The sequence below is a fragment of the Echinops telfairi genome, unplaced genomic scaffold (assembly GCF_000313985.2).
Source record: "Echinops telfairi isolate 266 unplaced genomic scaffold, ASM31398v2 ScPeMD7_36;HRSCAF=134, whole genome shotgun sequence".
Lineage (NCBI taxonomy): Eukaryota > Metazoa > Chordata > Mammalia > Afrosoricida > Tenrecidae > Echinops > Echinops telfairi.
Window position 1 is genome coordinate 1485094 of NW_022103934.1, and position 23703 is coordinate 1508796.

General features: G+C 59.2%; 1 protein-coding gene across 6 annotated transcripts in view; it reads left to right on the forward strand.

Moving 5' to 3' along the window:
• The window catches only part of TYK2 (tyrosine kinase 2), a 25339-nt gene extending 1841 nt beyond the window's left edge, over positions 1–23498 (forward strand). Inside the window, exons 2-26 of one of the 6 annotated variants that reach the window (XM_045290335.1) lie at positions 350–499; positions 992–1201; positions 7239–7362; positions 7620–7767; positions 8103–8266; positions 10864–11230; positions 11640–11813; positions 11903–12060; positions 14373–14481; positions 14563–14752; positions 14834–14937; positions 15058–15213; positions 15316–15403; positions 16439–16566; positions 17279–17414; positions 17503–17657; positions 18111–18261; positions 18668–18765; positions 19885–20077; positions 20293–20411; positions 20773–20945; positions 21134–21251; positions 22035–22145; positions 22242–22403; positions 22578–23498. In XM_045290335.1, coding sequence (XP_045146270.1) covers positions 1006–1201; positions 7239–7362; positions 7620–7767; positions 8103–8266; positions 10864–11230; positions 11640–11813; positions 11903–12060; positions 14373–14481; positions 14563–14752; positions 14834–14937; positions 15058–15213; positions 15316–15403; positions 16439–16566; positions 17279–17414; positions 17503–17657; positions 18111–18261; positions 18668–18765; positions 19885–20077; positions 20293–20411; positions 20773–20945; positions 21134–21251; positions 22035–22145; positions 22242–22376 — 3495 coding nt within the window. In that variant the 5' untranslated portion in view covers positions 350–499; positions 992–1005 and the 3' untranslated portion in view covers positions 22377–22403; positions 22578–23498. Of the gene's footprint in view, positions 1–349; positions 500–991; positions 1202–1325; positions 1483–5703; positions 5963–7238; positions 7363–7619; positions 7768–8102; positions 8267–10863; positions 11231–11639; positions 11814–11902; positions 12061–14372; positions 14482–14562; positions 14753–14833; positions 14938–15057; positions 15214–15315; positions 15404–16438; positions 16567–17278; positions 17415–17502; positions 17658–18110; positions 18262–18667; positions 18766–19884; positions 20078–20292; positions 20412–20772; positions 20946–21133; positions 21252–22034; positions 22146–22241 lie in introns of those variants that run through there. The other 5 variants (XM_045290333.1, XM_045290334.1, XR_006680067.1 and 2 more) reach the window with 5 other exon arrangements.
• The last annotated feature ends 205 nt before the right edge of the window (positions 23499–23703 follow it).

Below are 23703 nucleotides of genomic sequence, written 5' to 3' on the forward strand. Positions count from 1 at the left end.
GTGTGTCATTCGGTCATGCCGAGGGTTGCTGTGGGTCAGGGCAGACCTGACACCCTAACAGCATCAACAACAACATCGTGGTCTTACGTCAGCAACGGGGTGGGACCACCCACAGCTCCTCCCTGACCATTATGGAGGTCTCTGGAACCTTTGGCCCTGGGCCCTGTCCTCTAAAAGTCTTTGGGGCTGGGTTTCCATGGAATCAAGAGGGGCTGGGGACACCTTGGGGTTAGCTGTGGGAGGCAGGAGCCGGGGCCTGAAAGGAAACAGTCATCATGAGGCTGAAACCCACCCTAGTGACTCAACCCTTGTATTCCTTAAAGTTGGTCTTTTATTTTTTCCCCCCCAGACATGACCCAGTGACATGATGCAGACAGAGCAAGGGCAGCCTGTGATGGAGATACTCTCAGCATCTCCATCCTCCCGAGGGGGACGCCGGGGCCCCGAATGACTGAGTGAGTTGTCGGAGCTGCCACCAGGACCACCAGGACTGGCCCGGGTTAGCGTGTACCCCACGGGCTTGGGTATTTGGGGGCCAGAGGGGAGCTTGAGATTGGTGCAAATTGTCAGAGAGGGGGTGGGAGGTGGCTTCTGTGAGCATGACTAGACAAGGAGACTGGCCCCAGCCCCCTTGAAAGGATGGGGAGACCGAGGCTGGGTAATGAAATCAGGCCCCTTAAGCAGCCAGCCACTCACTGAAAGTTTGAGCCCATCACTGGCTCTGCGGGAGGAAGGTGGGACAGGGTGAGTCTCAGAAGCCCGAAGGGGCAGTTCTGCTCTGTCCTTCAGTGTCTCTGTGGCCCAGCATCGACTGGAGGGCAATGGTGAAGGCCGCAGGGGGCCAGGGCCACAGAGTTCTTCTCAGGGCCCCAGCCTGGGCAAGCAGAGAGATGGAAGCAGGTGGAAGCGCTGCACGGTGGGAAAGTTGGGGTGGGGCGGAGTCCGGCCGGAATGGGTGAGACCCGGCTGACAGGCAACCCTCCCCCTGCAGCCTCGGGGTGCAGCATGCCTCTGTGCCAGTGGGGGGCCACTGCCCGCAGCAGCAGGGCATCTGGGGACGGAGCTCAGCCCGTGGGCACAGGGGGCGGTTTGCGTGTACTTCTGCACTGGGCCGGGCCAGACGGCGGGGAGCCCTGGGTCACCTTCAGCGAAGGCTCGCTGACAGCCGAGGACGTCTGTCTCCGCATCGCACACAGACTCGGTGAGTCACGGGCCAGTGGGGCATCAGCCCCATGGTTGAGGGTGGGGGTGGGGGTGGGGAGCAGCACTGCAGCAGGGGGGCCCTGCCCATCCATTCACCTGCCTGCCTTTCAGTTCATTCAGCCAGTGCTGCATGAGCGCCCAACATGTGGCAGCCCCGGCTCCCTGCCTCTAGTGGGGAAGCCGTCGAGAAGCACCATAAACACGCGGTCGGAGAGTGTGCACGAAGCCTAAGGCTGGTCAAGGCTGAGGAGGGTCCTCGGGAAAGGCCTCCCTCAGAAGGTGCTGTTGGAACCAAAGCGTGGGGCGGGAGCGAGGGCACTCTGGCCATATCTGAGGAGAGAGGGAAGAGCCAGTGCCAAGGCCCTGGGGTGGGAGGGTCCCCAGAGCCATAAGGAGGCCTGGGGGCTGGAGCACAGCTGGCGAGGGGCAGGTCAGAGGAGGAGAGGCTGTAGAAGTTGGTCTTTACTCCGAGGGAGCTAGGAGCCTTGGAGGGCACTGCCCTGACTCAAGTGAACAGCCTGGTCTGGGGTGGGGTGGGGGGATGGGTGGGGTGAGAGGGGTGTGTGGAGCCCCCCACAAGGTGGGAACTGGCTGGGGAGCAGTGGGGGGGCTGTATCTTAACAGCGGCTTTGCTTCCAGGCCAGGGGGAAGAGTTTAGAGTTTCTTTTGTCATTTTCCTTCTGAAGGAAACCTCTCCTTGTGTCGCGGGTGAGAGTGTGCACAAGCACTCGGTCTCCATTCGGCCCGTCTTACAAAGGCTGTTCCTGGCCTTCTCACCATTTGCATATTCTCCTGGTTCCCTTTCCATGGGGCTAACGGCCCCCTCATCTTGGCTTTGGGGTCAGTGGTGACCGCTTAGCTCATAGTAAGAGTAAGGTTGAGTAAGAGCCTGCCTGCCTGCCTCGTGGGTAGTAAGGGTATTGTTTGTCTTCAACCAGCTTATGGTTTGGTAGAAAGGCGAACTTCAGGAGTACCTCAGGGTCAACTTCGAAGGGCACCTTGGGACAGTAGCCTCAGGGCTTCCTCTAGTTGATCTTGTGTCATGGGTATCTTTGGGGGCTGTTGGGTTGGTTGAGCACACAGCAGCCCTGTGTTCCGCAGAACCGAACACCTCCTGGCCCTGTGCCACCCTCACAAGTCCTTATGCCCTGAGTCCATTGTGGCAGCCACCATGTTAGTCCATGCTGTGGGGGGGCCTTCCTGTTTTTCCGCTGCCCTTCTACCAAGCACGACGCCCTTCTCCAGGGACTGCCCCTTCCCGATTACCTGTCCAAAGTCCTGAGAGTCCACCATCCTCGCTTCTAAAGAGCCTCCCGACTGTACTTCTTCAGGAACTGATTGGTCCTGTCTGCTGGCAGCCCACCAGCACATTCAGCTTACCAACACCATCACTCAAATGCCCCCATCCTTCGTGGTCTTCCTCACTCCCTGTCCGGCCCGTGCACGAAGGTGAGGTTGATGGACTACGCCAGAGCTTGGGTGTCAGGTGTGCCTTAGTCCCCAGAGGCCTGGTCTTCTTTAGGAATTGTTTGAGGAACCTTGTTCCCAAGAGCTTCTCTTGTGTCCCTTACCCAAAGGGGTTAGTCATGGGAGCCAGACACCATCTAGTTCTTCTGGTCTCAGAGTAGAAGAGGCCACCCTTGATGCCGCCCCTTAGTCCAGGAAACCACCTTTCACTTTTCAGTCCGATTTCCTTCCTTCCGTTTTGCTCCAGATGGGTAGAGACGGAGAGATGAGGAGTTTGGATTTCAAGGTTCTCCTGTGGGTCCCAGGTAACCCGAGGCATGGAAGTGCTTAGAGCGTCTGAGGTGCACATACTCAGAGTGCAACTTCATGGGTGTGAGGAAAGGAAGTCCTCCCTCTCCCAGGGAACGCTCCATCCACTTCCATCCCCCTGGAAAGTCCCCTGAGCTCCTACTCACTGCTTCCCACGGGAGCGGGGCCTCCAGGGAAGGTCCGCGCTGCCCTGGACTTTCCCATCAGTGGCTGGCTCTTCAAAGACCTGGTGGGATTGCCAGAGGGGAGGAGACATGCTTGGCAGAGGGGCCTGCAGGTGCTGGGAGCCCAGACCACGTGTCCTGTGTGAGGAAGCGAAAGACATCTAGCACAGCTGGTGGATCGATTGGAGAGTGTTAGAGAAGTCGGAACTGAAACCAGAGCTCAGCTCGGAGGACTCTCCGCTGAGGGCGCTGGGAGCAGGAGGGAGCCCTGGAAGGCCTGAGGCAGAAAGAGAGATGGATTCTTTAGAAAGTTCTTGTCACCAGGGAGACAATCTCCTGGGGCTGGTGGAGGGGGGCAGGTGGGGGAGGACAGGACAGGACTGGCGGAGGCCTAAACATTGGAGAGCAGTCTGACATCCTCTAAAGAAATTGGAAGGAGCCCTGGTGACACCTGGTGAAGTTCCTGACTGGGAACCAAAAGGTTGGCAGTTCGAACCCTCCAGCCACTCCACAGGAGGAAGAGCTTCGGCGGGAAAGACAGCCGCGGACACCCTATGGGACAGTTGTGGCCTGTCCTACAAGGTCACCGTGAGTCAGAATTAACTCATTGTCCACAGGTTTGCTGTTTTGATTGCATTCAACTATCATTCTTTAAACTCCCTCCCTGCCCTCCAGTGGAGGCCGACTCATCGAGACCCTACAGGGCAGGGTATAACTGCCCCATGCATTCCTTAAGGCCAAGAAATCCCACTTCTCAGAATGCCCCCCCAGAGACACGCAGCTTGTGTGACTCAAGGGTGTTTGGGACCTCCACGTGCACCTCGTCCATCACAGGAAGAGGCATGGGAGACACAGCATTGTTGAGCACCGGAGTGCTATACGGCCAGGAAAAAGGAACAGCCCACAGCTCCCCATAATGTGGACGAAGCTTTTAAAGCTCGTCACATTGAAGAAGACTTCTTTAAAATGCCCAGAGGCAAGGTTGTTTCTTTGAGGACTAGGGTACGTCTGACCCGGGTCACAGTATTTTCAGTGGCCTCCTCCACCTTCCGTGACAGGTGGAAATGGAATAAGGAGGGCTGAGGAGCAATTGATGCATTTGAATTATGGTGCTGGCCAAGTAGGATTTTGAAAGTACCACAGAGTGCCGAAAAAACAGGCACATCTGCCCCGGAGGAAGTGCAGCCCAACGATCCTTAGACGGGAGGCAGACAGTCCTTTGTCTCCTTTGTCATGTCGGGAGAGACCAGTTCCTGGAGAAGGACATCCTGCTTGGTGACCTCGAGGGGCAGCGAGAAGGAGGAAGCCCCTCGGCAAGAGGCCCCAGCAGGGTGGCTGCCACAACCGGCTGGAGCATCAACGTGCGACAGCGCGGAACCAGCAGCACTTCGTTCTGTTGTGGGTAAGGCCCCGGTGGGTCGGAACCTCCAGCAGCATTGAGGACGAGTGTCGTCGTTGCCATCACTAGCTGCCATCGAGCCGGCTCTGCCTTACGGTGACCCCACACAGAACAGAAAAAAATCCAGTCCGGTCCGCTGCTGGCACCGCTGGGTAGCTTGAGTCGGGGCTGCTAACCACAAGGTCAGCAGTTCGAAACCAGCAGCCACTCCCAGGGAGAACGAGGAGGCCGTCCTACCCTGTCCTAGAGGGTCGCCAGGAGTCGGAGTCGACTCAGTGGCAGGGAGTGTGAGCTTTTACGTTTGAGTCTGTGCCCTCTCCCCAGGGTCCTCATCGGCCGCTTTCCGGAAGTAGCTCTTCAAGTCCGTGCTCCTGGTCTCCCGTCGTTGGGAAGCGTCACTGAAACCCGTGGAGCGCGGGCGAGCCAGCCTTGGTCAAACCGGGGGCCGCCACAGTGGGGCCAACTGACTAGACCTAGAGGCGACAGAAATGAGACATCTGCAATGACAACGCGACAGACCTAGGTCTTTGCGGGCCCTTTAGGGAGAAGGAAGGAAGAGAAAGTCGGCTGACACATTTTCTATTTCTGGTGGCTGGGATGTGGGTGTTTAGAAGTGATTCTGTCACGGGGAGAGGAGCCAGTCAGGGTGCAGTATAGCACCAATGAAGCATGCAGCTTTCCTCTAGTTCTTAAATGTTTCCTCCCCACCACTATCATGACCCCAATTCTACCTCACAAGTCTGGCTAGACCAGAGCATGTACACAGGTACAGATAAGAGCTGGAAACACAGGGAATCCAGGACAGATAAACCCCTCAGGACCAATATTGAGAGTAGCCATGGCGGGAGGGGAAGGGGAAGGCGGGGGAGAAAAGGGGAACTGATCACAATGCTCTCCCCATAACCCCCTCCCAGGGGGACAGACAACAGAAAAGTGGGTGAAGGGAGACATCAGTCAGTGTAAGACATGAAAAAATAATAATTTATAAGTTATCAAGGGTTCATGAGAAAGGGAAGGGGAGGGGGGGGGAAATAAGAAGCTAATACCAAGGGCTCAAGTAGAAAGAAAATGTTTTGGGGGCGAAAAAAAGGGAGAAAGAAAATGTTTTGAGACTGATGATGGCAACCAATGTACAAATGTGCATGACATGATGGATGGATGTCTGGATTGTGATAAGAGTTGTACGAGCCCCCAGTAAAATGATTGGGGGAAAAAAAGTGATTCTGCTGAGTGGACTCTGCTGATAAGCCTTTGACACGGTGTGTACCAGGAAGAACGAAGTCTTGGGTGGCTAGCGTGGGGATACTGGCCAACCTGGAGACGGCGAGATTCCCGAGGAGGCCGGCGTGGGTGATCCCAGCGAAGTGGGCGATGTCGACAGCAGGATTCGAGCTGATGGAGGGCCTGGGAAGAACCAAAGGTCACGTTTCCGCTTGAAGAACTGGGCAGGTTTAGGGACCGCAGATGAGGTCTGTATGGCACAGGGTACATCAAAGGGGGCCTGTGGTGTCCCCAAAGAGACAGCTGAGAGGGAGCTGGATGCGTCTTCAGTCGTCAGGGCTGGCCGTCGGGGAGAGACCAGGCTACATGCCAGTGGTGTGCAGAATTGAGAGTCAGTCTAGGATGGGCTTTGCTGCAGTCAAAGCCGTCCCCGTAATCCCCCCAGCTTGGGACAGTCTGTGTGTCCATCGTAGGGATCAACGGCTGCGGTCACAGAAATGCCACAAGGAAGGGCTTTAATGCTTATTTTTCGCACAGTGAGGAGGCGGGCAGTCTGGATTCTGTGTGCCGGCACTCAGGCCGAAAAACCAAACTCCCGGCCATCCAGTCAATTCCGATTGTGCAGGACAGGGCAGAACCGCCCCCGTGGGTTTCCGAGGCTGTCACTCTTCATGGGAGTAGAAAGCCCCATCTTTCTCCTGTGCGGGGCGGGTGGTTTTGAACTGCTGGCCCTGCAGTTAGAAGCCCAATTTGTAACCCACTCCGCCCTCAGGGCTCCTCAGTGCTGGTACTCAGGGAAGGCTTTCTCCCCGTGTCTCTGAAGGAAAGCCCTGGTCTCTCCAGAGCTTCTGCCCCGCCGGCTTCAAGAAGCTTGACCTTTGTCTTCCAGGGCCTCGCCCTGCTCTCTTCATCCTTGCTTCATCTGCTCTTGTGCCGGGAGAAGGAGACTGATTTCAGACCCCTACACTAATGTCTTTCCCACTGACATAATCAAAACAGCCCATTCCAAATGGATTATAATCACAGGCACAGGCTTTTCATTCATAGCTCGTGTTTTAGGGGACATCAGACTTGATTGGCCAATCAAATCTCATGCCTGGCAGGTGGTTCACCCCTCAAAGCTTTGCCACCCAGCACAAGGGGCCTCTGCCATCCCTGGGACGGAGAAGGCGACTGGAGGATGGAGTGACCAGTCCAGAAATGTGCAGACCCTTTTATGCCCACATCCCATTGACCAGAAAGCAGGCCCAGGGCTGCATCCTAGCTGCAAGGGAGGCTGGGAAGTGTAGTCTTCCTGTGAGGCCGCAGCCTGGGCGACACACTGAGCTATCTGATAACCTGCGAGCCAGAGAAGAGACGTGTCCCAGCAGGAAGAGGCCCAGGGAGGGCGTGTGAAGGGAGGCAGAGGGGCTGGGGCTCTTGGGGCCGATGGCCACAGGAGGCCTGAGGCCTGGCCTTGTCTTGCCCTGTTGCAGGCATCACTCCCTCCTGCTTCAATCTGTTCGCCCTCTTCAATGCCCAGGCCCACATCTGGCTGCCCCCAAGCCACATCCTGGAGGTCCCCAGAGACAGCAGCCTCATCCTGTACTTCCGTATGAGGTGGGCCCACGTATGTACACACACACACACACACACACTCCTGCCCTGGTACCCACACACTCACACACTCCTGCCCTGGCACACACACACACACACACACACACACACACTCCTGCCCTGGTACCCACACACTCACACACTCCTGCCCTGGCACACACACACACACACACACACTCACACACTCCTGCCCTGGTTCCATTGCAGGGCAGTGAAGCTGCCCACTGAGCACCGCGTGGTGCCCCATCTCCTGCCTGCAGGTTTTATTTCCGGAACTGGCATGGCATGAATGCTCAGGAACAGACTGTGTACCGCTGCGGGCCCCCCGGGTCCCAGGCTTCCTCCCATCCAGCAGAGGGGGGACTGCAGTTCCTAGACCCAGCCTCCTTTGAGTACATCTTTGAGCAGGTGTGAGCAGGGCTGTTTTGGGGGGTGGGGGGTGGAGGGTGGGTGGGGGGCACAGATGAGGAACCCCCACTTTCCTCCCCGATTCAGTATTGCCAGCAGATCTCATGGCCTGCCGTCAGGGATGTTTTGTCTGATCTGGGACTCCAGGAGTTACATGGGAAGAAGTGCCAGCATTGATTAGTGCTGTCTGCCCCCCCACACACACACACAGGGGAAGACTGCCTGTTGTGTGTTGGCTTTGTCCCTTCCCCTCTCCAAGGTGTCCTGAAGGCCCTTCAATGCTTCCCTCCCTCCTTTGCCAACCCCACCCCTCTCTCCCCCATCCCCACCCCCAGGGCAAGCACGAGTTCGTGAATGACGTGGTCTCCCTGTGGGAGCTGTCCAGCGAGGAGCAGATCCGCCACTTCAAGAATGAGAGCCTGGGCATGGCTTTCCTGCACCTCTGCCACCTGGCGCTCTGCCTCGGTGTCCCCCTGGAGGAGGTGGCCAAGAAGACCAGGTGCCCGGGGAATGGGGCAGGGCTGGGGCCCAGGGTGTGACCCAATCTCAGGGGCGACACATGATAAAAGGAATCACCAAAGGCCGATGTCCAGGGTTTCAGATGTCCCATGATAAAAGGAATCACCAAAGGCCGATGTCCAGGGTTTCAGATGTCCAGACAGTGAGAAGAGCCGGGGTGACGATTATGCAGGAAGGAGCAGCGGGGCTGGTCAGGGCGGGAATGGGGAGTCAGGGAAGGTGCTTTCAGAGAAGGGGAGCTAAGATTTGAGGCTGGTGAAGGAGGGAGCCCTGTGCAGTGATCTGGGGATGAGCATTCCAAGCAGAGGGAACAGCCAGCGCAAAGACCCTGAGGCTGGGTGATGCCCCGCTTATTAGAGGGACAGTCAGGAGGCCAGCACAGCTGGAGCAGAGGGAGCTGGGGTCAGGGCAGGAGGGGAGGTGGGCAGGGAGGTGAGGATTGGGGAAAACCTCAGAGCCCCTTGGATTTGAGAACTCATTAAAATAAAAGAGCAAGAAGGAGGCGGTCGTCTGGGGAGGTGGGAGCCTCTCAGCTCCAGGGACAGCCTGGGACAATCAGGACAGGCTGCCTGGAGGAGGCAGAGCACAGACTGGGTCATCAAGAAGAACGTAGTTCCCGATCCCTGTTGTACTATGAGACAGCATCCACTTGATGGCAGGCAGGTGTTACTGTGCTTTGGTTGTGCTATCAGGGAGCCCCGGTGGCACAGTGGTTAGGTGTTCCATCAGCCAGTCTTTGTGAGAAAGACGAGGCTTTCTACTCCTGTAAAAATGTAGTCTTGGAAACCCACAGGGGCAGTTCTGCCCTGCCTTGTATGACGACTGTGAGTCAAGATTGACTGGGTAGCAGTGAGTTTGGTCATGGTTTGGTTGTACTACCAGGAGTCCTGGTGTCACTGTGCTAAAATCTCTAGAAGGTCAGTGGTTCAAACCCCCCAGACACTCTGCAAGGGGAAGATGCGGCCACCCGCTCCTGTGAAGCTGACAGCCGTGACGTCCCCGTAGGCCAGTCACTGTGAGCCTGAACCAACTCGATGGCAACGGGGCTGGTTTGGGGTGTAGGTTTGACTCCTCTGCTGAGACTGGAAGGGAGAGCAGGTGTCATGCAGGTGCAGACAGCCTTGGCCGTAGAGGGAATAGGTCCGCCCTTGGCCCAGAGGCAGAGGTGGTAAAGGGAGGACCTCTCTGTAAGGGAACTGAACGTAGAAAGCTATGCATTCCTCCCGGGCCTGCCCTCTGAGGGTGCTGGAGAGCCCTGGAAGGATTGGAGTAAGGGCAGGAGCCCTGGGCAGTAGGATTCTGCTGCTCTGGGGGTGGGGGAGAAGGCTGAGGACCTCTAGACCATGGCACAGGGACCTGGGATGGAGGCTGGAGGCCAGGGGGAGAAGGGCGCATGTGGAGGACCAAGAACGGGGCTATCTCGGGGGCCAGAGGAGCCCCGTGGAGCTGTGCCTGCTTGTTTTGTTCATGGTGAAAAATATCCACCATCAAAGGTACCCCATCTCAGTGATTCCCTCACGGACACTTCAGAGCCCACCCACAACCGTCCAGCAGAGCCACCCCACAGAGAGTGTCCGAGGCTGTCAGTCTCTGTGGGAACAGGAGCCAGGTGGCACAGTGGTTAGGTGTTGGGCTGCCAACTGCAAGGTCAGCAGTTCAAAACCACCGGCCGCTCTGCGGGAGACAGAAGAGGCTTTCTCCTCCTGTAAAGAGTTAGTCTCGGAGACCCACAGAGGTAGTTTTACCCTGCCCTCTAGGGTCACTATGAGTTGGCACAGGCTCGATGGTGGTGAGCTTGGAGTTTGGGGGTTATAATGAGCTGGAATCGACCCACAGGCAAGGGGAGAGTCATTCTGATGTCCTGTTGCAAGGAGCCCTCGTGGCGTCCCGGTTATGAGTTGGATTGCTAACCGCAAGGTCTGCAGTTCAAAACCACCAGCCTCTCTGGGAGAAAGACAAAGCTCTCTGCTCCCATCTCAGAAACCCACAGGGGCAGTTCTACCCTGTCCTACAGGGTCCCTGTTGACACTGGTCTATTGATAGTAGAAAGAATAGCGACTTCTCCCACCCTGCAGAGTCGATCCAAACTCCTGACAACCCCGTGTGTCAGAATGGACCTGTCAGGGCCTTTCTTCCCTGGCGTCTCCGGGTGCCCTTGAGTCTTTCAGTGGGCAGTCAGGCCAACAAGTGCTGGGCAGCAGTGCTGGGCGGCATCTGAAGCACTGTGTGGCAGGACTCCTTTCATTCAGCTGCCCTAGGGGTGGGCACTGGGGGTCCCCGTTACAGGTGAGGATGGAGGAAGTAGTCTGAGAGCTGCTTACACCCCACCCCAGCCCAGCTGTCTGCTCCAGAGGCCTGAGCTGCCCCCACCACCACCCCTGCCCCCTTGGCACCTCTCTCTCTACCCTGACCACCCAGCACCCTGTTGTCTGGCTCTGAGGCCCCACGACCCCTGGAGAAGGCCTGACTAGCCCCACATCCTCCAAGGAGACCCCTGACCAGTGGGCCCCCCATGTCCCTGAACCTGGGCCCTGGGCCCCCGGCCAGGCGCCTGACAGCCCTGCATCTGCCCCCCAGCTTCAAGGACTGCATCCCGCGCTCCTTCCGGCGCCACATCCGGCAGCGCAGCGCGCTGACCCGGCTGCGCCTGCACAACATCTTCCGCCGGTTCCTGCGAGCCTTCCAGCCGGGCAGCCTCTCCCAGCAGCTCGTCATGGTCAAGTACCTGGCCACGCTCGAGCAGCTGGCGCCCCGCTTTGCCGCGGAGCACGTGCCCGTGTGCCACCTGGAGCTGCTGGCCCAGGCTGAGGGGGAGCCCAGCTGCACCCTGAGCCCTGGACAGCCCCCTGGGGACCCGGGTCCTGAGCCTGCCACCGGACCCCCTTCCCACGAATTGCTGGTGACGGGCACTGAGGGCATTCAGTGGCGGCCAGTACAGGCAGAGGTGAGCAGGGTGCTGGGGGTGGGGGAGGTCCACGTAGGGTGGGCGGGGCCCTCCGAGTGTTTGCATCTGTGTTCAGGTATAGCAGGGAGAACCATCTTCCCCACGTGACCCCTGGAACCTGGTTTTGTGGGGGTGTCTGCCCACCCCCTGGGGTCTGTTTCTTGGGGAATGACTGGTTTCTGCACTCCGTGTGTTCAGTGTCCCTTTGCTCCTGACTCTGGAGAGCACACACCTGGGAAGGAACTAGAGCCCTTCTCTGCCCTCCCAGAGGTCTGGCCCAGGAACATGTATCTTTGGGGAGTGGTCCGCGGTCCTGTCCACCCCGATGGGGCTTGGTCAGTAGGCAGATGCCCGAGGAGGCCGCTCAGCTCCCACCCGCCCATCCACCGGCCCACGGGCTGGTTTCCAGGGTTCTGGTTGCAGCAGGAATCCACCAGCCAGCCCTGCCCGGAAGAAAGGCGAGGCCCAAGAGGTGGGTGAGCGGCCAGCACCCTGGGCCTCCTTCTGCAACTTCCAGGACATCAGCCACCTTGTGGTGAAGGAACAACGTGTCAGCATTTGCCGGCAGGACAACACACGCCTGGTGGGGCCTGAGCAAGGGGCGGGGGTGGGGGTGGGTGGGTGGTGGGTGGCAGTGGCCAGGACACCCCCCTGACGGCCCCCTGCCTGCAGGAGCTGACCCTGCCTTCCAGGGCTGAGGCCCTGTCCTTGGTGTCCCTGGTGGATGGCTACTTTCGCCTGACAGTCGACTCCAGCCACTACCTGTGCCACGAGGTGGCTCCTCCCCGGCTGGTGATGAATATCCAGAATGGTATCCATGGCCCCCTGCTGTGAGTGCCCCCCCACCGCACCCCGACTGCCAGCCAGACTGAGCTAGAGGGACTGCGTGACCGAAACGTGGTGTGTGCACATGCATGTCTGAGGACAAGGGTTTGCGGGTGCATGCTCACACCTGCATGCCCACATGCACGCTATGACCTGTGGGTATGTGTGGTGTATTAGTGCATGTGCACACACACACCCTCCAGGGTGGCAGGCAGAGCATGGGCGTGACTGTGCCCTCGAGCATGTGGGTTTGAGACTGTCAATGTGGATAACGGTTGTTTTCCTGTAGCTTTAAAAACTGGACAATTTGGACTTATTGGTAGATTTGTATTTTGCATCTTCCACTGTATTGGGGGTAATAAAAGGAGCCTTTAAACATACATCAAAAAATAAATAAAAGGAGCCCTAGGGGTACTGTGGGTTAGGTGGTGGACTGTGAAGCCCAAGGTCAGCAGTTCAAACCCACCAGCTGATCTGCAGCAGAAAGAGGAGGCTGGCCTTCCCCATAAAGGTTAACATTCCCCCAAACCAAGGAACGAACCCCACCGCCTTCGAGGCGATACCTACTCACGGTGACCCTATAGGATAGAGCAGGACTGCCCCTGGGAGTTTCCAAGGCCACATTTTTGACGGGAACAGAGAGCCTCATCTTTCTTCCGCAGAGCGGCTGGTGGTTTCGAACTACAGACCTTGAGGTTAAGCAGCTCACTCGTATCTACTATTCCATTCCAAGAAACCCTCTCTAGGGTCGCCAGGAGTCGGACCTGACTCGGTGGCCACAGCTTTGGGTTGAGAGCAGCTGTAACCAGATCCCACACACAGCGGGGCTTTCAAAGACCAGAAAGTGATGACCTCATGGGTTTGGGGGCCAGGTTCACCCCACGGTGGGTGTCGGCCCTGTCGACGGCCTCCTTGTTGCCGGCCCCAGGGTCTTCCTTGGTCTTCACCTGGGGTCTGTTGTCCCCCACGTATGTCTCTGGGTCCCTTCTGCTCATTTGATGATGGAGACATGCTGACATGTAGGACCCTCCCCACACACAACTCCAGATGATCAAATGACGTCCTCTGATGCTCCCTGTTCCAAAGAGGATGGTCACCTTATAGGCTGTGTGAGGCTGGTGGTCTAGAGAAACACATCCGGTGACACCCATCCATGCATAGGAAAGAACTTGTATCAAAAGTAATCAGGTAGGACGCAGCTCAGGCCCCTAGGTCGGATACTGGTCCCAGCTGCAAATGCAATGATGCAGATGCAGGAGGATCCCAGGCACGGTTCCAGCAGCCCTCGGGGTTGGGACAGAGTCCCAGTAAGCAGGAAGGTGAAGGGACAGTGACAGGAGAAGGTCCCAGGCTTCCACACCCCCAAGGAGCCATCATCAGGCTGGGACCTGATTGACAGGACACATCCCACCCCTAGCCAGGAATGTCTAGTCGACTACCACACAGGCCCAGGGGACAGGGCTCAGGATGTGTTTGAAAGGACCAGTGACCAGCGGAGGGCAGGGTGGGCGTAGTCTGGGGGCACCGTGTACCACAGATCCTGGTGGCTAGTCAGGGGGTGCGTGGGGTCTTACACCTCTTACAGCCTTGGCAATGCCTGCATCATCTCTCGGCGGCTTGGTGATGTGTGTGGCTGTGTGTGGCTTCTGACAGTGCTTCTATGGTTGATCACCTGGTGTGTGTGGCTGCTGCCAGGCCAGGATCTGTGGTGACCCGCCTGTCCAGTCATGGGCGCTGTTCTTAGGGACCCCTTCTCCCACTGGGACCCTGGGACTCCACCCCCCGAGGTAGCACAGGTCTCGTGACTCCGGTCCTCAGAGGGAGGCGAAGGCCCGTGGCTGTCATCACCATTAGGTGGAGGACATTGCTGCGGGTCTGTGGGCGGTGCCAGTGTGGGAACCACTGCTCTGTCTGGCTGTGGGATGGGAATCACCTCCGGACGGGCCATACCGATGCACCATGCGAGCAGCCGTGGATGGGGGTGGATGTGTGACCAGCTGCTGAGTCTGTGGCCCCCCTGGGAGTGGCTGTAGCTGTGGCTGGGGGTGTCAATCCGGCATCTGTGTGACTGTGTGAGTGACTTAGCCTGAGGGGGTCTCCCCGTCTCAGTCAACTGTGACACACAGCTGTTACCTGCGGCGGGTCTGCATCTCTGTGATATGTTACGTCCGAATGTGTGTGTATGTCAGCATCAGTGTCACCCCATGAACGGCTGTGTCTGACATTCGTCCCCCAGCGGACTCGTTCTGGGTACCCAGGTTTGGGTCCAGCATTGGCTCCAGGGGGCCTGATGGTGCCCCTTTATCCCCCCGCTCAGGGATCCCTTTGTGCTGGCCAAGCTCCGGCCTGAGGACGGTCACTACCTCATCCACTGGAGCACCAGGCACCTCTACCGCCTGATCCTCACAGTGGCCCAGCGAGAGCAGGTGGGCCTGGGCAGGGCCTGGGCTGGGGTGGGCGCACTCATGCCTGGTGCCCCACTCACCAACACCCCTGCTTGCCCCCAGGCACCCAGCTCCAGAAGCGTGCACCTGCGGAAGTTCACAGTGGAGCAGCAGGCTGGAGCCTTCACACTGGAGGGCTGGGACCGAACCTTCCCCAGCATTGGGGCGCTGCGGGCCACCCTACAAGACTGCTCCCTGCGTGCCGGGGACCACTGCTTCTCTCTGCGCCACTGCTGCCTGCCCAGGCCAGGAGGTACCCAGGGCCAGGGTAGAGCCAGGGACCGGTGGGGATCTCCACCCAGGAGCCCTCAGTGACACAGCCCCCCACTCCCAGAGCTCTCCAACCTTATCATAATGCGGGGCCCTCAGGCTAATGCCCGGCCACTCAACATCGGCCAGCTCAGCTTCTACCGGGTACACCCGGACCATATCACCCAGGTATGTGCGGGAAAGGGGGTGCTGCACTAAGGCCAGATCCCCCAGCTGTGTGTAGCGGGGGGTTGGGGGGCATCGTGGCTAGCTGCCTCCATGGCCCCATTGTCTGCTGCCCCCCCTCAGCTTGCCCACTTGGGCCAGGGCACGAGGACCAACGTGTATGAGGGCCTCCTGCGTGTGGGGGGCGGGTCCCCCGAGGAGGACCAGGAGCACGGGGGTGCCCAGGAGCTCCGAGTGGTGCTCAAGGTGCTGGAGCCCCAGCACCACGACGTGGCCTTGGTGAGTGGGCATGGCTGGGGGTGGGGGTGGGGGGGAGAGGGCACGGGGGCACGGGGGCTGAGGGGGTGGAGTCTGCAGACCCCTGACGGCTCTGTCTTACAGGCCTTCTATGAGATCGCCAGCCTCATGAGCCAGGTCTCCCACACACACCTGGCCTTTGTGCATGGTGTCTGCGTGCAAGGCTCTGAGAGTGAGTGCCCGCCTCTGTCCCCAGTGAGACCCCAACTCCCTGCACCCCTTCCCTAGGGACACCTTCCCCTCCACTCCACTGCTCCTAAGGACACCCCAACTCTCCCCTGTACCCCACCCCCTGGTGATACCCCAACCTTCCCTCTGCACCCCTTCCCGCTGTGACTCCACAACCTTCCCCTGCATGCTTTTCTCTAACAGCACCCCTTTTTCCCCCTGCACCCCATTCTAGCATGATACCCCAACCCATCCCCTGTTGGCACCCCGAGTCCTCCCCCTGTACCCTTTCTCCCGAGGTTATTTCAGCTCCCAAACTCCATCCCTGTCCCAAGGTAAATTTTGACCATCACCCTCCCTGTAATGCTCACTGCTAGCTGCACCTAGATTCCTGACTTCATCGAAATCTTCACCTTCTGCCTACAGCAGTGGTTCTCAACCTGTGGGTCACAACCCCTTCAGGGGGTGGAACGACCCTTTCACAGGGGTTGCCCGATTCATGACAGTAACAAAATGACAGTCATGAAGTAGCGACGAAAATCATTTTATGGCTGGGGGTCACCACGTGAGGAAGGGTTGTAGCATGGAGGAAGGTTGAGAACCGCCGGCCTAAAGCCTGCCCCACCCAGTCCCAGCTTCTCCAGCTCCCAGCACCTCCCTGATCCTGGGTCACCCAGCCCCCAGCTCCCCTCTGACCCCAGTGACTTAGCCCTGCAGTGCTGCCCAGATTGGAACCCACCACACCCCTACCCCTAATGCAGACCCTGCAAAGCCCCAGGACACCCCCCCACCCAGTACCAGCTCTCTCCCCTGCTCCTCACCCCGAGACTGGGCCTCTCTCAACCTCATTCCAGCCCCACTCTGCCTTTAGGCCCCCGCCCCCCACATGCTCCTCAGAACCTTCCAGATCAACCCAGTCCAGCCCCCCACCCGGCCCTGCCCAAGCTCTGCCCTGACACCCTCCCCACCCAGTCCCAGCCCAAGCCCCTCCGAGGGTGGGTGCCTGTGGGCAGTCCCTGTAGCAGCTGGGCCCTTGCAGACATCCTGGTGACCGAGTACGTGGAGCATGGCCCCCTGGACGTGTGGCTGCGGCGGGAGAGGGGCCGTGTGCCTGTGGCCTGGAAGGTGGCAGTGGCCCAGCAGCTGGCCAGCGCCCTCAGCTACCTGGTGTGTGGCCTGGGAGTAGCCGAGAGGACCCTTGGGGGTGGGGGGGGGCGGCCCTGGGAGATCTTTGCAGCACCCAGCAGAGTTCCCAAACTGCTCAGCGCACACCCCTGGGCCTCTCCTGCCCTTGCAGCGGACACCCAGCTCCCCAGCCTGGCACCTCAGGCCCTGTGCTACACACTCAAGCCAGTCAGCCCGCACCCCCCTGCTCACTCACCCAGCTTTCGAGGGGTTCCCCCTGGGGCAGTAAGGGGGCAGGCCCAATCCTCAGCCCTCTGGATGCAGCAAAACTGTAACCAAACCCCAACTTTTCCCCTGGGGAACCTAGTGTGCTGAGTGACAGCTAAGAAGGTGGGCAGTGCTGGGGGGTGGGGGTGGGGAGGAGTTGGCCAGCTGAGGAAAGTGCCCTAAGGGCCTCCGGGTGGAGCTTCAGGCAGAGGGGGCAGCTGAGCTGGGGAGGCCCTGGGGAAAACCACTTGGCATGGGTCTGCTGACAGCAGAGACAGGGGTCCTCTGGCCTGCCTTTCCCAACCTTGGCCACCAGCTCTGCCCCCAGTGCTGCCTGGTCACCCTGACAATGTACTGAGAGTCAGTAATGAAAAGGAATGTCCCTGCCACCTGGCTGTCCCTGTGCTGGCTACCTGGGATGGGGCCTGTATCTCTCCCCCCACCCCACCCCCGTGACACCCAAACTGCACCCCACCCCGTCTCCCAGGAGGACAAGCACCTGGTTCATGGCAGCGTGTGTGGCCGGCATATCCTGCTGGCTCGGCCTGGCCTGGTGGAGGGCAGCAGCCCCTTCATCAAGCTGAGCGACCCCGGCGTGGGCCTGGCCGTCCTCTCCAGAGAGGGTGAGGCCCCGCGCTGGTCGGGCACAGGGGCACAGGGCGGTCTCCCCATGCCCCCTCCCCCTCAGTGACCTCTGACCCCGACCCCCAGAGCGGGTGGAGCGGATCCCCTGGCTGGCCCCAGAGTGTCTACCTGGTGGGGCTCCCAGCCTGAGCCCCGCGGTCGACAAGTGGGGCTTCGGTGCCACCCTGCTGGAGATCTGCTTTGACGGCGAGGCCCCCCTGCAGGGCCGCAGCCCCTCTGAGGTATGTCAGAAGACCCCTGCCCTCCCACAGAGAAGGCCTGGCACTTTTGGGGAGTTAGAAGGGTGGGCTCCCCTTTCTGAGAGGCACTGGGCCCTACTTAGTCCCATCAGCCAGAGATAATTGTCATTTCTCAGGAGGTGGTCCTAGAAAGCCAGTAAGGGCCGTGATGCTACGGGTGCCCTTTGAGAGGCCCCGAGGCTCCACCAGGGCTGCCAGGGGTGGTGGTGAGAGGGGAGCGGGCAGGAGCCTCCAGGGGTTGGCTAAAGCTGCAAGCTGGCAGGGCCCCTGCTCTGCGGCCATCTTTGCTCCCAGCCCAGCCTCAGTTGCCTCCTCTGTAAAATGGTATGAATAAGCAGGGCACAGACTTGGCCAGTGCAGCCTCGGCCTTGACCCAGGAGAAAGTGGCCACAGCGCAGGAACCACGCACTGACCCTCCAGCGTCCCCTCCCCCAGAAAGAGCGCTTCTACCAGAAGCGGCAGCAGCTGCCCGAGCCCGCAAGCCCGGAGCTGGCCACCCTCACCAGGCAGTGCCTGACGTACAATCCAGCCCAGCGGCCCTCCTTCCGCACCGTCCTGCGAGACCTCACGCAGCTGCAGCCCCACAGTAAGCCTCACCCCAGCGCGGCCCTGGGGGCAGGGACCAGCAGGCTGGGTGATCAGGGTGCCCAGGCTAGGGGGGGCAGCAAGGGGCAGGCGTGTCCTTTACTAATTCATACCAGGACCAGCGGCTGCTGGGAGCCTGCCCCCAACGTGGTGTGGAGAGTGGTTAGATGGGCGGGGTGGTGGGGGAACCTCTCGCTCCGTCGAAGGCCTGTACCTCCAGTCTCAGAACTTTCAGGTGTGGCTGTGGGTGCTGGGCCTGGGCACCTTGGATAGGAATTGGAATTTTCCATTGCGTGGGGGAGAAAGGAGGGTTGTTTTACCACTAGGATGGGGGGTTCCCCACACACACAAAAGCGGGTCTGCCCGGAAAAGCCTGGGCCTGGCCTCACCCCCTGTGTACCTTCCAGATCTTTCTGACATCATGGCTGTGAGCCCCAACTCGCTGGCAACCGACCCCACCGTTTTCCACAAGCGCTATTTGAAAAAAATCCGGGATCTGGGCGAGGTGAGGGCGGGGCCTTGGAGCCTGGGGTGGGGCCTGAGTTGGTCGGGGAGGGCCTTGGGGCATAGTGACTCCAAGTCCCGCCTGCAGGAGGTGCTCCTGAGATGTGGGTGTGGCCTCGTGAGGTGGGCAGGGCTCCGCCTAGATACAGCGGTTCTCAACCTGTGGGTCGCGACCCCTTGGGGTGGTGGTGTCAAACGACCTTTTCACAGGGGTCGCCTAAGACCATGGGGAAAACCCATAAATATTTCACAACATATAATTACATTTTGTTTTGTGATTAAGCACTATGCTTCATGTTCAATTTGTAACAATGAAAATACATTCTGCATAGCAGATACTTACATTGCGATTCATCACAGTAGCAAAATGACAGTGATGAAGTAGCGAAAATAATTTTATGGATGGGGGGTCACCACAACATGCGGAACTGTATTCAAGGGTCGCGGTATTAGGAAGGTTGAGAACCACTGGCCTAGAAGCTTCTGAGTTTAGGGAGAGACTCTGGGGACTTGGAGGGGAACCCTAAAAAGCCCACTGCCATCGACTTGATACCTATAAGGCAGAGTAGAATTGCTCCTTCGTGATTCTAGAACTAAATCTTGGGAACAGACAGCCTCCCCATGCTTCCAAGAAGCAGCAGATGGGTGTGAACAGCGCCCTTGGCAATTAACAGACCACCTCCACGGGGATGCTCTAGGCTCCCAGGGCTAGACAGGACTTGTTATGGATGTCAGGTGCTGCTGAGTGAATTCCGCTTCCCTGAGACCGGACAGGGCAGAGTAGAACCACCCCGTCGGGTTTCAAAGGCAGTCAATCTACCGCCCAGCAGCCAAGGCTCCCCCCCCCCACTACCACCACCACCCCCCACCTCCCCCCACCCCCCTCCCCTGTCCATTCCAACCTCGTGATTAGGATGGAGTAGAATTGCTCCTTAGGATTTCCGAGGCTCCAGGAGTGGCCAGCCCCCCTTTTCCCCCGGCGCTGCCCGTCGGGTGGGTTTGACCGCCAGCTGAGCCCCCCACCCCCGAGTGGAATTGCATGCTTGGCAAAATGGGGCGGGGTCCGGGACACAGACGGGGCGGGACTCCTCAGGATGGCTGACGCCCCGCGCTCCGCCAGGGCCACTTCGGTAAGGTTACCTTGTACTGCTACGACCCAACCAACGACGGCACCGGCGAGATGGTCGCCGTGAAGGCCCTGAAGGCGGGCAGCGGCCCCCAGCTCCGCGCCGGCTGGAGACGCGAGATCGACATTCTGCGCACGCTCTACCACGAGCACGTGGTCAAGTACAAGGGCTGCTGCGAAGACCCAGGTGGGCGGCCCCGGAGGGCCAGCCGGGGCCTTTGGGTGGGTGGGACCGGCGGGTTGAGCTGCCAGGGGGCGGAGTCTAGGATGGGCCGGGCTAGGAGGCCCGGCCCACCTGTGGCTGGAGCGGAGCCTGGGGGCCCAGCGGTGGCGCTGCAGGGCGCAGACTGGCACGGCGGGCCCTCCCTGACGCGTACCCATGGGTGCCCCTCTCGGCGGCAGGCGAGAAGTCCATGCAGCTGGTCATGGAGTATGTGCCTCTGGGCAGCCTCCGGGACTACCTGCCCCGGCACCACGTGGGCCTGGCCCACCTGCTACTCTTCGCCCGGCAGATCTGCGAGGTGGGGCCCGCACCCGCTAGCCCACCTTGCCCCAGGTCTTTTGGCTTAGTCCCAGACCCCTCCCGAGCTCCGCCCACTTACTCTTTCAGCGACGCTTATCGTTCCCTAGGGGGGGGGCGGGGCCCGCCCCACGGGGGGGGGGCGGGGCCCGCCCCACCTTCTTGGCCGCGTTGTGCACGCCGGGCCCCTCCCAAATCGCCCTTCCCAGTCTTCGTCCCAGCTTCCTAGCTCCGCCCCCTTTCGCTTGGGCCCCACCTGCCAGCCAGCCTGCTCTCCTGGCAGGGCCTCCTGCCGGCCCCCAGCCGTACTGATCCCTATCTTCAGTGCCTACCCCAGCTGACCGGACCCGCCCCACCCCCAGGGCATGGCCTACCTGCACACGCAGCACTACATCCACCGAGACCTGGCCGCGCGCAACGTACTGCTGGACCATGGCAGGCTGGTCAAGATCGGGGATTTTGGCCTGGCCAAAGCCGTCCCAGAAGGCCACGATTACTACCGCGTGCGCGAGGATGGGGACAGCCCTGCGTTCTGGTGACCAGGAGGGGCGAGGGAGGGTGCCAGGCTCACCTGCAGCAGGCAGGGTGGAGGAGATAGCTATTGGTCCCAAAGAAACGACTCCCTTCCCGGGGTGGGGCACCAGTAGGGGCCAGGGGAGGCCCTTAAGCACAGCCGGAGCCTGTGCTGACCTCTTACCTGGGTCCATACCTGCTCTCTCCCAGGTATGCCCCCGAGTGCCTGAAGGAGTCCAAGTTCTACTATGCGTCTGACGTGTGGTCCTTCGGGGTCACCCTGTATGAGCTGCTGACACGCTGTGACTCCAGCCAGAGCCCCCCTTCGGTTAGCACCTGGCGCCTGCCCCCACCATGGAGTTCATCAGAGGTGTTGGGAAGAAGGGCATTGAGATTCCGGGCTCCCACTTCCACCCTAATGCATCCTGTCTCAGCTCCCTCCCGGCCCGGCCAGACCAGTAACGACAGGTCACTATGGATATTAGTGGCAGAAATATCACTCATGTGGACTTGACTTAGCAGGAAGCACAGATGCTGTAATATATTTGCAAACTCGCAGCCATGGCTGCGGACAGGCTTGATCTGGGCTCCCAGCTGTCATCAGGACTCTAGTTCTCAATGGGAGTCCTAGTTCCCGCAGAATTCTCAGGACTCTCCCGAATTGGCCCAGCTGGGCTCAAACGTGCCCATTGTAGAGCCATTCAGTGTGCAGCCAGGGGCTTTTTATCTCAGTCTGCTGGGCCGGAGTGGGAAGGCATCTAGGGTATGTTAAGGTTTGTCTCCAAAGCAAATCAGGCTGCCTTTATAGGGGATGATTCTAGGCAGCCCAAAGCAAGCTCCAGTGAGGCTTCATCTGCATAAGAACAGCTAGCTCCCCTCAGAGGTCTCTGAATGTTAGTTTCTCAGACTTTCATCATAGCCCCAGCCAATGGAGGCTGTTACCTTCCCCATTATACAGGTGGAGAAAACTCCGAGGCCCAGAGAGGCAAGGCCCTATAGCTGCGAAGTGGGGGTGGGTTAGCACCCACTGATCAGCCCTGCCCACAGTGTGGGCCCTTGACCACTGAGCAGTGCTGCCTCCTGAACTGAATTTGCCTGGTGTCTCCCTTAGAAATTCATGGAACTCATTGGCTTCAACCCGGGTCAGATGACGGTGCTGAGGCTCACGGAGTTACTAGAACAAGGAGAGCGGTTGCCTCGACCAGAGGCATGTCCCTGTGAGGTGAGCCCACCTCCATCCCCTGCCGCCCCCCCTGTGGGCTGTGGAGGGAGCAGGACCCATGCCACCCCCACTCCTATCCGGTTTTGCCTTCCCCAGATCTATCACCTCATGAAGCACTGCTGGGAAGAGGAGGCCTCCTTCCGCCCGACCTTCCAGAACCTCATCCCCATCCTCAACACTGTTCAGGAGAAATACCAAGGCCAGGCCCCCTCCGTGTTCAACCTGTGCTGAAGCCCCTTGGCGGCTCTGTCTCAGGAGGTGGGACCACCGCACCTACCCCTGTGCTGTACTCCTTTCTGGAGACCCTGGCCGTAGGGACTCCCCTGCCTTGGCCCTGAGCCTGACACGGGTCTCGGACCTAAGAAGGAAGGACAGGGGCGTTGTTCAAGCCCTTGAAATCAATCCTCTTGCCTTCTTCCCATTCCCACCCAGCTGACTCAGAAACCCCTCTTTTCTCTGCTGGAGGCTCGGGCCCGGGAACCCTGGTTTCAGCCAGAAGGGCTGGCTGAGGGCTGCTCTCTTGAGGACGGCAGCCAGCAGGAGGCACTGACCGAGGCAGCTGGATTGCTGTTACACCTTAACTTGCCTCGGGAAAACCAGCCACCACTGAGGCCCTCAGATACCACTGTGGAGTGCACATCCTGGGGCTCCACATCCCCTGTAGATCCGACTCACAAGCGTTATCCTGCCTCCCTCTGTGGCCTCCAGTGAATAGCTTCCTCTTTCTAGCCTCCATCCTCATCTAGTAAATGGGGACCTTCCTGTTTGCTACCTTAAGGGCCGGATGTAAAGCACTAACGAGGTCACGTGTGTACAATGCTTAGCAAGCGATTGCAAACCGGAAGTGCTCAATAAACACTCCAGGTTCTTATCCTGGTGGTGGTTGCCAACACGCCGCCACCTAATTGGCCGGAACTGGAGCGGCCGATGTCATCAGACGTGTGAAAAGCAGGCAGTGCCACCATTCTCCCCCCCGTGGCATCCCTGGAGACCGCTGCGTAGTGCGCCCCTTCTCACCAGACTCACTACTTTAATGGCAGCTACTGTTTAATGAGTTTCCAAAATGAACTTTTTACCATACTTTTTTTTTTTTTTAGAGCCAAACCTCCTTTTGAGGCAGTTTGAGTTCAGTGGTAGACTCCTCCCCCTTCATGCAGGCGACCTAAGTTCAGTCCCCATCCAGGGCACCAGGCACAGCCACCACCACCCCTAACTGCCTGTCCCTGGAAGCTTTCGGGTGGCTAAGATGCTGAACAAGTGCCTGTGGAGCTTCTTGGCTAAACATGGACGAGGAAGAAAGGCCGGGTGATCAACTTTCCTGGAAGCCCACCAATAAAAACCTCGTGGATCGTAGCAGTTTGATCTATTAGCAATCAGTCATGCAGGTGGTGGACAGGCTCACCATGAATCCGAGGGCTGCCTGGATGGGGCTGACAACCAACAGCAGTATGGAAATGGAGTCACCAGGGTCACCGTGGGAAACCAAACAAACACAAAGGGTGATGTGTAGCGCTCTATTGGTGCCTACGTTTTTAGTGAGTGTGCGTGATGACTTGTT